Source organism: Amblyomma mixtum, chromosome 1 (assembly GCF_055824585.1).
Source record: "Amblyomma mixtum isolate Tamu chromosome 1, ASM5582458v1, whole genome shotgun sequence".
Classification (NCBI taxonomy): domain Eukaryota; kingdom Metazoa; phylum Arthropoda; class Arachnida; order Ixodida; family Ixodidae; genus Amblyomma; species Amblyomma mixtum.
Window position 1 is genome coordinate 21738750 of NC_143012.1, and position 12250 is coordinate 21750999.

General features: G+C 46.0%; 1 protein-coding gene across 1 annotated transcript in view; it reads left to right on the forward strand.

The window, feature by feature from the left end:
* Positions 1-12250, forward strand: part of LOC149365698 (uncharacterized) — a 154189-nt gene that overhangs the window by 98687 nt on the left and 43252 nt on the right. The window contains exon 5 of the mRNA XM_089545302.1: positions 4164-4290. Within this exon, the coding sequence (XP_089401428.1) occupies positions 4164-4290 (127 nt within the window). The remainder of the gene's footprint in view (positions 1-4163; positions 4291-12250) is intronic.

A 12250-nucleotide genomic window follows, 5' to 3' on the forward strand; every position in this document is an offset into this window, starting at 1 on the left:
AAAATTTCGAAAACGATGTTACCTTTGGTGCTGTGGTCGAACAAATTTTGTCTGTTTCAGCGAGTTACGTGCACTGGAGCGGTAGCTTTACCTGCAAGCTTCTCGAAAGCGCTTGTATTTCAGCGCCATGCAGCCAAAATTTGTTGGTCTACAGCGTCGAGTTTAACCGCATTTTCGAATTTCTAAAAACTGATATGAATATATGCTTACCATGGGCTACACGCCTCTCAATAATTAAGGAGCCTAACGGTAATACGTAGTTCAAAAGTTAACTATTCAATATTAGTTATACAGCCTGCTAGTCAGCATGTCTTAGCTGTATTCTTATTTGCTACACAATGCTGTGCCGTAAAAAGAAGCTCTTCTAAATCAGAAAGCCTGTTTTGAGAAATTGTGTAAAGTCTTAGGTAAAATACTGTACACTAGCCTATACTGGTAATGTGCTCTTATTTACGTATTAGAAGTGAAACGTTCGGAAACAGTAGGAACTGTGCTCCGCTGAGTTCTTGCTTGAAGGGTTCAGGAATATGTGCTCGAATAATAAGGTTGAATAATCTTCCAGCATGGATGAACAAATACGATCTGCACTCTGTACTCTGGTTACTCTACTATATTTTCTTCCAGTAATTTCTTAAGCGACCTGTTTGTGAAAATTAATTCTGGCATTACAAATTTAGTGGAATACTGCCAAACTAATCTTTTGCAAATAAACTCGGTTGAATTCAATCTAATGCTTTATGGTCTAGGGGGTTTTATCGTCCCGAAGCGACTCCGTCTATGAGAAACGCTGTACTGGAGAGCTGCGGATATTTTCGATCGCAAATGTTCTTTACGGTTCACTGTCATCGCACAGCCATGCACCTAAATCACTAATCCTGTGCGGCAGCGTCTTAACTTAATGGTATTTTATTTCCGATGCATGCGACTTGTTACCGTTCGTCATGCGTATCTAGAAAACCACATCGTTCTTCTGTCTGATCCTGTGACATTCTTTGGCGTGACACTTGATTAATATGTGGAATTTAACCTGCACACTAAATGGATTATCAGAAATATTACATTTGGCATAACGGTATCGAAAAGAACTCGGTGTTGTATTCTGGAAAATATCCTTCGTTCACTTCAGTATGCAATCGTTTACAATAACCTTAGTTACTGTATATGATTTGCGATATTACGTTAAGCTATTTGTCATCTCTGCGTCATCATCAAAACAAAGTTATTACAATGACCATTTTTAGCTACTAGATCGAACCTAGTGCTACTATTTACCACGGACTTAATAGTTTCCTTCTCGTGTTTTCGTTGCAAACGAAATGATGATTATTAATTATATACAAGAGCGAGCAACTTTCGATGCAAAAACTAGATAGCGGAAGCGAATGGTTTGCGAGTTTCATTGTTTTTTTCCAAGGCCGTATTGAATACAATTAATGTAGCTTCACTACCGAGTCGAATTCGAATAGTGTAAGAAAAACAAAATCGGATACGAATCGAATAGTGACTGCAACGGAATCGAATATGCGTTGAATATTCTTAGTAATAATCTATTTGACTTGCGGAGTGCTATCTAAAACAGCGCTGAGGCACTGCGCTGTGATTCATGGAGTCGACTGAATGATTAGTACAAATATTCTATTCGTATTCGATTCCGCTCCAGTCGCTACTCGATTCGTATTCGATTATATGCTTGGTCGGGCGCACGCACCTTGGTTTATACAGGGGATCTTTTCAACCTTTAAGAATTTAATTTAAAAAACTGTAAGAGATACGTCGGTGCGGTCTATTGAACTAGACTCTACAGCTAGGCAGACGTTGTGTACCTCATATGGATCAATAATAAGCCGATTTATTAACCTAAATTAAAAAATATACTTTTTTATTTTGATTTCAGGGGGCAAGGTTATATTGCGAAATTGTTGGTCTTCAATATCGAATCTGAGCCCTCTCTTTAAATATTCTTAGTTCGAAATCTGCTTTGAAATACCGAACGTCAGAAATACGCAATTGAAAGCTCGCTGAGTTTTCTTTTCAGCATTGCATACTTACAAAATGGCGTCTGTCGCACTTCTTATGCATCGAATGCAGCTAAAGTTAGTGTATTTGATGATGTAGCAGAAGAAACTTGATCTCAGCGACGATAGCACGCGCAGCGGCTCCATTTTATATTTAGAGATTGTGGGAAAGCTAGCTGAACAAGCTTTCAAATGCGAATTTTTGACGTACGATATTTCAAACACATCGGCGATTAAAAAAAAAACTAAGACAGGTATTACCTTCGAAGTTGACTGCCATAAATTTCGCAATATAACCTTGGCCCCTGAAGTCAAAATTAAAAACGTTTTGTGTAATTAATCTTGATTATTTGTCTAATTATTGGTCAATATAAGGCATATAATGTGCGCCTTGCTGCGCGGTCCGGCTCAAGAGTCTGCATCTACGTATCTCCTGCGGTTTCTAAATGAAAATTTGTACAGGACGAAAAAATCATCGTGTATAGTATGCTATATACAACGTGTATTATATAGTATGCAAACTCTCATTATTGCATCCCTTTTTCCATTCCACCTATCTCTCTCTTCCACATCCTTCTAACTTCTTGCAGTCGCCGTTCAGGCGCCAGATCTTAATGATCTAGTTTATATGGCCGGCACCTACCTTTGCCTTCCTCCACAAATAAACCACTGCCATCACAAAAATACCTTCAAGAATAAAGCAGTCTACAGTTTTAGATTAGGTCGGTACATAGTAGGTAACGAAACACCGGCACATCTCAGATCTTATTGGAACTGTACCGAACAGAAGACAATTACGATCTGTGCTGAGGAGCACAATTATCTTCTTACATGTTGAAATAGATCTTGTGAAAGTAGATTGGAAAAAAAAAATCTTCCTAAACGCGAAAAAATGCTCAGCGAAGCTCGTTAACGGTCGTTAAGGGTCAAGCGTCAGCCTTAGTGGTTAGCGTTTCCTAAACGAACGGAGAAGAAAAAAGAACAAGTCTTGTTGGGTTTGTTTTGCCGGTGCGGGTCGGCGAATTCGGGTGTGGCCCTAGGAGAACAACACAGATCGCATGTTTGCTTCTTTTTACGCTGGCACGTAGGATGATGGGAAAGCGGTTAACAACGCTGTGTTGCTTAGTGCGACCCATATAAAACAGGCTCTAAAACAAGAAAAAGAAAAACAAAACTGTTCCCAGTTGAGGTCACCGAGCACAAAAGAGAGGAGGGTGCTTTCCTCATTATTTTGGTCCCTTTCGTTAAGCGGTGTCGTTAGGGGCACGGTTGTTGCAACGCGACGTGAAAATAGTGTACCGGTTTTCTTGCTACTGCCCTAACAGAAGAAGTAACAACGCACGCCTCGACTTTCAGGCTATGCCTTTTCTGTTGTGCGTGGCAAACGACCACTGCTATGCCTCTGGGTGTGCCTATGCCTCACATAACCAAGTAGTATTGGTATTGCGCCATAAAATTTTCGCTCTAATGTCAGCACATGCACCAAAATTAAGGAGACGTATGGACGCATCGAGGAGAGGCGATAGTTCGGCAAGTGGATATGAAAGTACTGCCTAGTAAACGTTTATAAAGAGATGTAGGGTAGCGCGACGCTCGGCCGTTATCGCGATACGCTTCGGCGCACCGCCAGTGCTCACGCGTCGATTGGTCCCGAAGTGGCAAGAACGCACGCAGCTGGCTGCGCGATGCACGGCTGTTACCGCTATCCGCTTCGGCGCGCCGCCAGTGCTCACGCGTTGATTGGTCCCGAAGTGGTAGGCGTGTGCGCAGCTGGCTGGCACGTGGCGCCATCTGGTGCCCTAGGACCGATCTGCGCATGCGCAGTCCATCCCCGTGAATCACGCTGATCTAAAACTGTCTATTAACAATGCAGAAATGGATGAGACAGGTGCGTCGCATAAATCCTGAGTGTGGACAGACCCATAACTGGGAAAAAAGGTGCCTTAATTCAGTCTTCGAAAGCTGACGAAACTAATTCGTCCTTTCATTGCCAAGCCTTTGTTTTGTACTCATCATTCTTGTACGTCGCGCCTGCTCAAAGCAATTGTAATAGACGCTCTACAGACACAGACTGTGGACGGATGGTCTACACTTTGTGCTTTCCCACCAATACTGAGCCTGGCCACGTCGTGTCATTTTCCTTCGCAGGCCAGCGAGCCGGAGATCTACCTCAAGTCGGGTCAGTTCGCCGACCACAGTTGGTCCCACGGGGACGAAAGCGGTCTCGACGAGGCCTACCTGGATGCCCGGCGGACGCACGAGATCATCGAGAGGAGTGAGCAGACACTATCACTTACGCTTGCGGCGACCAGTTCGAAAATGAAAATTGTTTACGAGAAAAGAAAATGAAGCAGTAACCGTCTCGCTGTCTGAACACCTTAACCGCGCCCAGGGGGAAGGGATGAAGGAGGGAGGGAAATAAGAAAGCGATGCCATAGTGAAGGGCTCCGGAATAATTTCGACCACCTGGGGTCTCTAACATAACCCGCCGTGGTCGCTCGGTAATTAGAGCGCTCGGCTATTGAGTCGGAGTACTGCGTTCGAAACCGACAGCGGCGGCCGTGTGTCAATAGAGGCGTAACTCAAAGGCGCCCGTGTGCTGTATGATGTCAGTGCACGATCCCCAGGTAGTCGAAATTATTACGGAGCCCTCCATTACGGCACCTCTTTCTCTCCTTCTTCTTTCAATCCCACCTTTCTTCGTTTCTTTGACGGCGCGATTGAGTTGTCCACCGAAAAGGGAGTCAGTTACTGCGCCATTTTGTTTCCTCAAGAACCACTAACGTGCGCCTACGTCACACAGTACGCGGGCGAATTTCGCATTCCGCCTCCATCGTAGCACGGCCGTCGCTCGGCGCATACGTCATTGGTTTGTTAATTAGTAAGGTAGGAAGGGTGATGTGGAGCGAAGGGGAGATACTGTAATTGTCTCGGTCACGATGCGCCCCCAGAACCGCGCCGAGGAGGAAGGATCAATGAGAGGAGGGAGCAAGAAAGGGTTGCCGTAGCAGACAGTTTTTTAAATAATGTTGACCTCCCGATTTTTTTTATACGTGCATTGATATTACAGAGCACAAGGATGTTTGTGTGTTTCGTCTCCATCTAAATGTGTTCACCATTGTCGTTTATTTAATTCTTATGACAGATTTCTGGCGACATCAGCAAAGTTGTATTGCGTCCTGTTCTACGCTGATTTCTACGCCTACGGGCAGCGCAGTTGTGAAAATATATAGACAAATATCCGGTCGTCAGCAAGGCCGTTGTCATATTATATAGAAGATAGTTATAGAGGCTAGAAGAGTATACGAAAAAAAAAACAGATTTTGCCAATATTAACGTGATTTCCTTAAAGCTAGTAAGTGTGCAGCGAAGGAGCCGTCCGTGGCATTAGACAGACCATTGAGGAACATTTTACAGCGCTGCACAAAATACTTTCATGGGCCGCATAGTTTTCGTGTGAACACAGATTGACGCAGGGATACAAGATCTAACATTAAATTGATGATTCATCGAACGCCACGAAGGTTACAAGAAATTAATATCAGTAAGGAAAAAATATCTACTGCACGGGTCTTTGGCGTTATCAAGTCGAGCTAAAAAGGCCCAGCTAGGATCATCTTTGAATGAAAAGCCGGACTCCTTGCAGAATAAATCATCCGAAACCACCACAGAAAGCTACACAGCTGTTCTACGAGTGTTAGGGAATCGTCATTAGAGAAGAGGCCCCTATAGTGAGGCCTAACATAATTGAACCCCACATATGAAGAATCCAACAGTCATCGAAACCAAGGAGCACAAGGAAATGTTTCTCTTATTTAAAATTTTTGGTGCTGATGAATTGTAATTTGATAGTGTAACTATTTTAGCGCTTTAAGATAATTCATTAGAAGGCTGAATAAAAGCAACCACATAATCCAGTGGGATCCGCACCCATGACCTACGAACCTTGATCAGTTGTGAAGTCAGCCATAAAGTTACTGATGCCTCAAGGTAAATAGGATAGTGTTTTGTTCGCTCACGTGCGTACGAACGCACTTTTTGATGAAGTCTGAGGGCGTCTTCCCCCTCCTCAGCTCCATATAATCAGATGCTGCGTAGCTGAATGCAACACCCGTTATTTTGAAATATCGATAAGTACCTTTCACTTACTCTTCGTTCACACTGTTGTAAGCGGCACAACGCCAGTAAGAGGTAGAAGGTGATCACTTCGATAATAAAATTCTCGATTCAAACGTATGAAAAAATCCATATTCTAGAAGTGGCAGGAAATTAACGGGAAGGGAACACGGGATGTTTTAGGTTACTCTCATTTTTTTTTTTGCTTACACGCTAATTAGAAAAAGAAAACTTCGCGGCCCTGCGAAAAAAGGACTTCATACGCGGTTTTTACTGTCGTCTTTTATGGCGCCCACTCGGAATCTCTATTGTTAACACCCTTAGATAACAACCATATTTCGAGCTGTCCAATAAAACCAGGACACTTGTATATAACGAAGCGGAGGATTGTATCGGCATTGGCGTCTTAGGTCATTACCGATCGGCGGGACGACAGAGCTTCGTCCGTCCAGACCCAATATCTCGAGGTAAACGACAAGTAGGCATATGCGAGCGACATAACTCCCGCGTCCGACAGAAGTTGAAGCAGCGCTCAGATAATGGATCGACCGGCGTTAGCGGGCATTACGGCGCCGGGGACGAGGAAATCGAAGCCGCCGGCCTCGCCGCTGTCTCCACGTGGCCGTTCGTCCGCGTACGGACGGTCAATACGAAAATACCAACGCAGCAGCGCTCTTCCCCGCTTCATGGCGCGGAACTGTTCCGCGCAATAAGCACAAACTCGCCGAGCGAGAAGACTAGTTCTGGAAAAGCCTGTTCCGGACTAATGCTCGGGGCGTGCGTAAGACGGAACAACGACTGAGAGGCACTGGAGCGAAGCGCTGCAGGCGTTTAGACTGAAGTCCCCATATGGGCATGTCGCTAAGTAACGACAAGTTCCTGGTACTTCCGCCACGTTCTCCCTAACTCGCTTGGTTAGGGTGAACATGGCGGAAGCTTAACGTCCTTCAGTTCTGCATCACTATCTACCACCTACGTTTGTCTTTTATTGTCCTGAATACGTGCGCAGTTCTGGCTTTTCCAACGCTAATAAAATTGCACCCGAATTACTTTAGGAAGAACATGGTGGTTGTCTGCCATTGTTGGCACCTTACGTTATATCCGTACAGTCTTTGTCAAAAGTAACCAGGCTGCATGGTTTGATTCTAGCTCGTACAGTGGAGCCCTTGTAGCTTCATTGAAGCTGAAATGGTCGTTAAAGGTAAGGACTGTACATAGCTTACACTGAAAAAGCCAATCCAGAGGCTTTTTAGTGCGGACGTCTAATCATCCACTGCCAGGACCCCGAAGATTATCGCTACCTGACCTATTTAAAGAGCTAGGGAGCGTGGGGTCTTCAGCTTCGACAATTTAGAAGCGGCAGACGGGAACAGGAAACGTGGCTTACAACGCGGCTGATCTAAAGTCATTCTATAAGTTTCATTGACATCGAGCCGTTACCAGTTTTTTCTGGTTTGCAGAGGCGTCTCACAGACATGCCGCGGGGGAGGGGGGGGGGGGTCTTTCTACTGGGAGAAGCACCAAAGAGAACCTATGAAGGTTCTGAGCATCATCAGACAAAATTGGCTTACGAATTTTCTGACCACCACATTTATTTCACGCTCGTTGTTGCCGTGATGATCTGCCCGCCTGCTCCTAGAGATTAACTTCATTGGTGCGCCGCTCCAGGTACACTCTAGACAGAACAGAGTAAAATGGAAGTAAGCTGTCCTCTAACGCACTCCCTTCGTTAAAATGGCGAGAGCTAAAGGACACTTTACTCTCTTTCTACTACTACATAGGCGCATTCGTGTTTAGAGTGCAAGGGCAGCAACAGTGGACGTCAAAACAGCACGCGCTTTCTAATTTCTCTTCCCTAACTCACTCCACTCCCTGGTTGCACTTCACTTATGCAACTCCATGATTGCATGTCGGTGCTTTGTGCAGTCTCAGGTTTACGTTTAATACTGGCTGAGTATAGCTTGCGTTTTTCTACCGGCATTGTTCCGCCGCTGTGACGTCTGAGATAGGTAATGAATGAATAGTGTTCACAGATACCCAGGCGCACCCCTGTACTCTAGCGCATGCGTAAAGAAGCCAACCAGGCGTCATGGCTTGTTAACCACCGTGTATTTTCTTGTTTCAAGCACGCCGCGTCTATGATCGATTTTGTACAACTCAGTGCCATGTTGTCGGAGCTACCAGGCCTCATGCATGATGTGTATTGTCTGATATTTTAGAGATAAAAGAGTAGCGTAGAGACAGCTTTCCTACCGTGGCTTAGAACCAGAACCGGGTGTCTCTGATGAGTTGCGAAGCAGAAGTCAGCATTAGAAGTCTGATAAAATACTGCAACTATGCAAAGTTCGCAGGCGTGCAGTTTGGAGTATATTAGGGTACAATACACTTAAGCATGGTAGAGAGAGGGTGTGGTAGATGGTCCTTGGCGATCACAAAATGAACGAGGGAGGGGAAAACCCCAGGTTGCTTGAGCCAACGTTTCGACTCTGTCGAAACGTTGGCTCAAGCAACCTGGGGTTTTCCCCTCTCTTGTTCATTTTGTGATCGATACTCTTAAGCAGGTTGTTTTGTTTCGGTATTGCGTTGGACAGGTGTAGGTTCATGGTTCGATTTTTTGCTGCAGTTTAGGGAAGAATCGTGCCTGTGGCTCCACTTCAGAAGCCCGAGAAAAAAAAAGAGAAAACATCTTAGCTGCAGTCAAGATGTATAATTATGACTTCCGCTATTTCTAAATTTTACAGAGATAAGAAAGAGATAAAGAGGAAGAGGGAAGGCAGGGAGGTTAATCAGAAGGGTGTTCTGGTATGCTACGTGGCACTGTGGAAGAGGGATGAAGAGATTAAGAAGGGGAATAGAAGGGCAAGAGAAGGGGCACAGTGACAATGGTTCCCGGAATTCTGTCCCTCTCAGGAAAAAAAAACAGTTCCTTGTAGGCCTTGAAGGGAGTCGATTGCTGTAGCCGCGGTCCCAGGATCTTATGTCCTCTGTTGAAGGGCGAGGATCGAGGTGGTCCAGGGCTCAATGCAACGTACTTCTTAACGGTCGCCAAAGCAGAGCAATGACACAGGAGATGTGCAATAGTCTCCTCGTAGCCACATATCTTTCACAAGCAGTGCTTTCGCCCATCGCAATCCGGAGCGTGTATTGCTTTGTAAATACAACACCGGGGCATAGACTGCCAAGCAATGTTGCTTCGCGCTGAGGTATATTATGGAGAAGACGAAGGCGCAGACCAGGGCCCAATGCCCTGAGGCGACAGTTGAAAAACTGGCTAGTGTTTCGCTGCGTCAGCTCTTGTTATAGGAATACAGACTGGGCAGATCGGGCAGCTTCGTCCGCGTGGTCACCTTCGCCATTGTTGAATACAAATGACTGCGGGGCAAAAGGCACTCACTCACTCACTCACTCACTCACTCACTCACTCACTCACTCACTCACTCACTCACTCACTCACTCACTCACTCACTCACTCACTCACTCACTCACTCACTCACTCACTCACTCACTCACTCACTCACTCACTCACTCACTCACTCACTCACTCACTCACATTCACTCATTCACATTCACTCATTCACATTCACTCATTCACATTCACTCATTCACACTCACTCACTCACTCACTCACTCACTCACACTCACTAACTCATTTACATTCACTCATTCACATTCACTCATTCACATTCACTCATTCACACTCACTCACTCACTCACTCACTCACTCACTCACTAACTCATTCACATTCACTCATTCACATTCACTCATTCACACTCACTCACTCACTCACTAACTCATTCACATTCACTCATTCACATTCACTCATTCACACTCACTCACTCACTCACTCACTCACTCACTCACTCACTCACTCACTCACTCACTCACTCACTCACTCACTCACTCATACTAACTCATTCACATTCGCTCATTCACATTCACTCATTCACATTCACTCATTCACACTCACTCACTCACTCACTCACTCACTCACACTCACTAACTCACTCACTCACTCACTCACTCATATATCTCACACACTCGCTCGCCCAATCGCTCACTCATCAGTCTCACAGACTCACTGAGTAACTCACTCACTCGCTCGCCCGATCACTCACTCACTTGCTTGTCTAGTCACTTGCTCAATCACTCATTCACTCGCTCGCTGAAACACTCACTCACTCGCCCAATCCTTCACTCAGCCGTCCAATCACTCACCCACTCACTCTCTCATCCACTCACTTCACTCACTAACTTACGCGCACGCGTATCAGTTCCATAAACATTCACAGGCTCGATTAGCCGCTCATGCTCTATTCACTAATGCATTGATTCTTTCATTTTTGGACGGGTCGACTGGTTAACCTTTTTCACCACTCGTCCGTAAACTACCACAAGACAGGGAAGCCGGATTGAAAAAGATTTAAAATATCAAACACAGGGGTACCGGTAGCCCCACACTTCTTTTCTTCTGCGCTGCTAAATATATCGTGCCTGATCAAAGATATGAGCATTCCCTGCAGAGTATTTTACATATGCGCACCAACAATGCGGCTCTAGAGACCGAAGAGACTACCTTTACCTCTCTCCCGCGCAAAAGATCGATCCCGCGTCGATCTGTTTGTGCGCAAGTACGAGAAACGGCAAAAAAAGAACCTTCACAGGCACGGGAACGTTGAAAATGATCGGGTTTATAAACGCGGTTGCCTAGCAAAGCCAGGAACGCGCCACCCATGCTAGCCCCGTGTGTACCGGAGGGTCGCGTTATGGTCAAGAGTTCGCGACTCAGATCAATGCATTCGCTCACAGTCACACGCCGGCGGAGACCCACTGCAAACACCGCTACTGCGTGTGCTACGCAGTAGAAGCCGAATGCGCGATTGAGCGATGGCGGCAGCTTGACGCTTTCGCTTTAGCGCCGAGAAGCTGTCCATTGGGGACGACAGGGTGGCGGCTGCAGTACACGTTCCTCTTAGGGAAAGAGGGAATAATGTGGGGAGAAAGGGGTTGGGCAAAAGCGTTAGTATATGTACTGACAATAAGGAAGATGGAAATGAATACAGGGGAAGGGTGCAGGTAAAAGCCGTTTGAATGTGCACGTCCTCGGAGAGGAGGAAAGGCTTGAGGAGGAAATGGCGTTGGGAGAACAGGGGGTGGTCAAAAGCGTTAGAATGTGTGTTGGAAGTAGGGAAGCTGGAAATGAATACGGGGGAAAGGTGCGGGGAAAGGAATTAGAATATACACTTGTCCTCGGGGAGGAGGAAAGGCTTGAGGAGGAAATGGTGTACGGAAATGCGTTGGGGTATAGGCTTGCATTAGGGAAGAAAGGAATGCATACAGGAGAAAATGGTAAGGAAAAAAGTGTCGGATTATACGGTTGCTTTAGGGAAGGAGGAACTGTATGCGTGGAGGAGAGGGTGCTGCAGAACGCATTGCTTGCATTAGGGAACAAGCGGGAACAAAATGCAATAGACGATAGAGAGTGTTGGGAAGGACCCGGAATAGAGGGTTAAGAGTAGGAAAGGGTAAGGACATTATTGGCGCGCCCCTGGGGCTCATTTGCCTGTTGTCTCGGTAGAAAGGAACCTACAATGCCGCCTCACTGACTGCTATGGCCTGAGCATGGGAGGAATGTAGGCGCGTTTGCCGATCGAAGTGTCTGGGTCATGGGAGTGGACGGAATACGACAGCGCGTCGACGACGCGAACGACGTTGTGAGCACGCGACTGGTCTCACTAGAGAGAAGTTGGACGGCGTGGAGCGATTGAGATCGACCAGCGAGGAAGACGGAGTGTTGGCGCTCCAAAACTGGTTTGGCTCACGGATCGCGCGCTCACGCTGTTGGCCGTGCAAAGGCGAAGCATTGAAAAAGCAAGCCGAGAGAGCGTAAGTTGCGTGAAAATGATAATCAGTTACTTGGAAGGAGCTACCTTTAGTCTTGCGCTGGCGGCGGTTAGCGATAGCAGTTAACGTAGAGCTACTTGCCCGACGGATACGTATGTGGCCAATATTTAGGTTCACAACACCAGGCCTTATCGCGGTCAGTTGTAAGCGGCCCTTTTGTGATAACGTTACTAGCGCAAGTGAATATGTGCTGAAAGTTTTGTATCTCTCACACCTA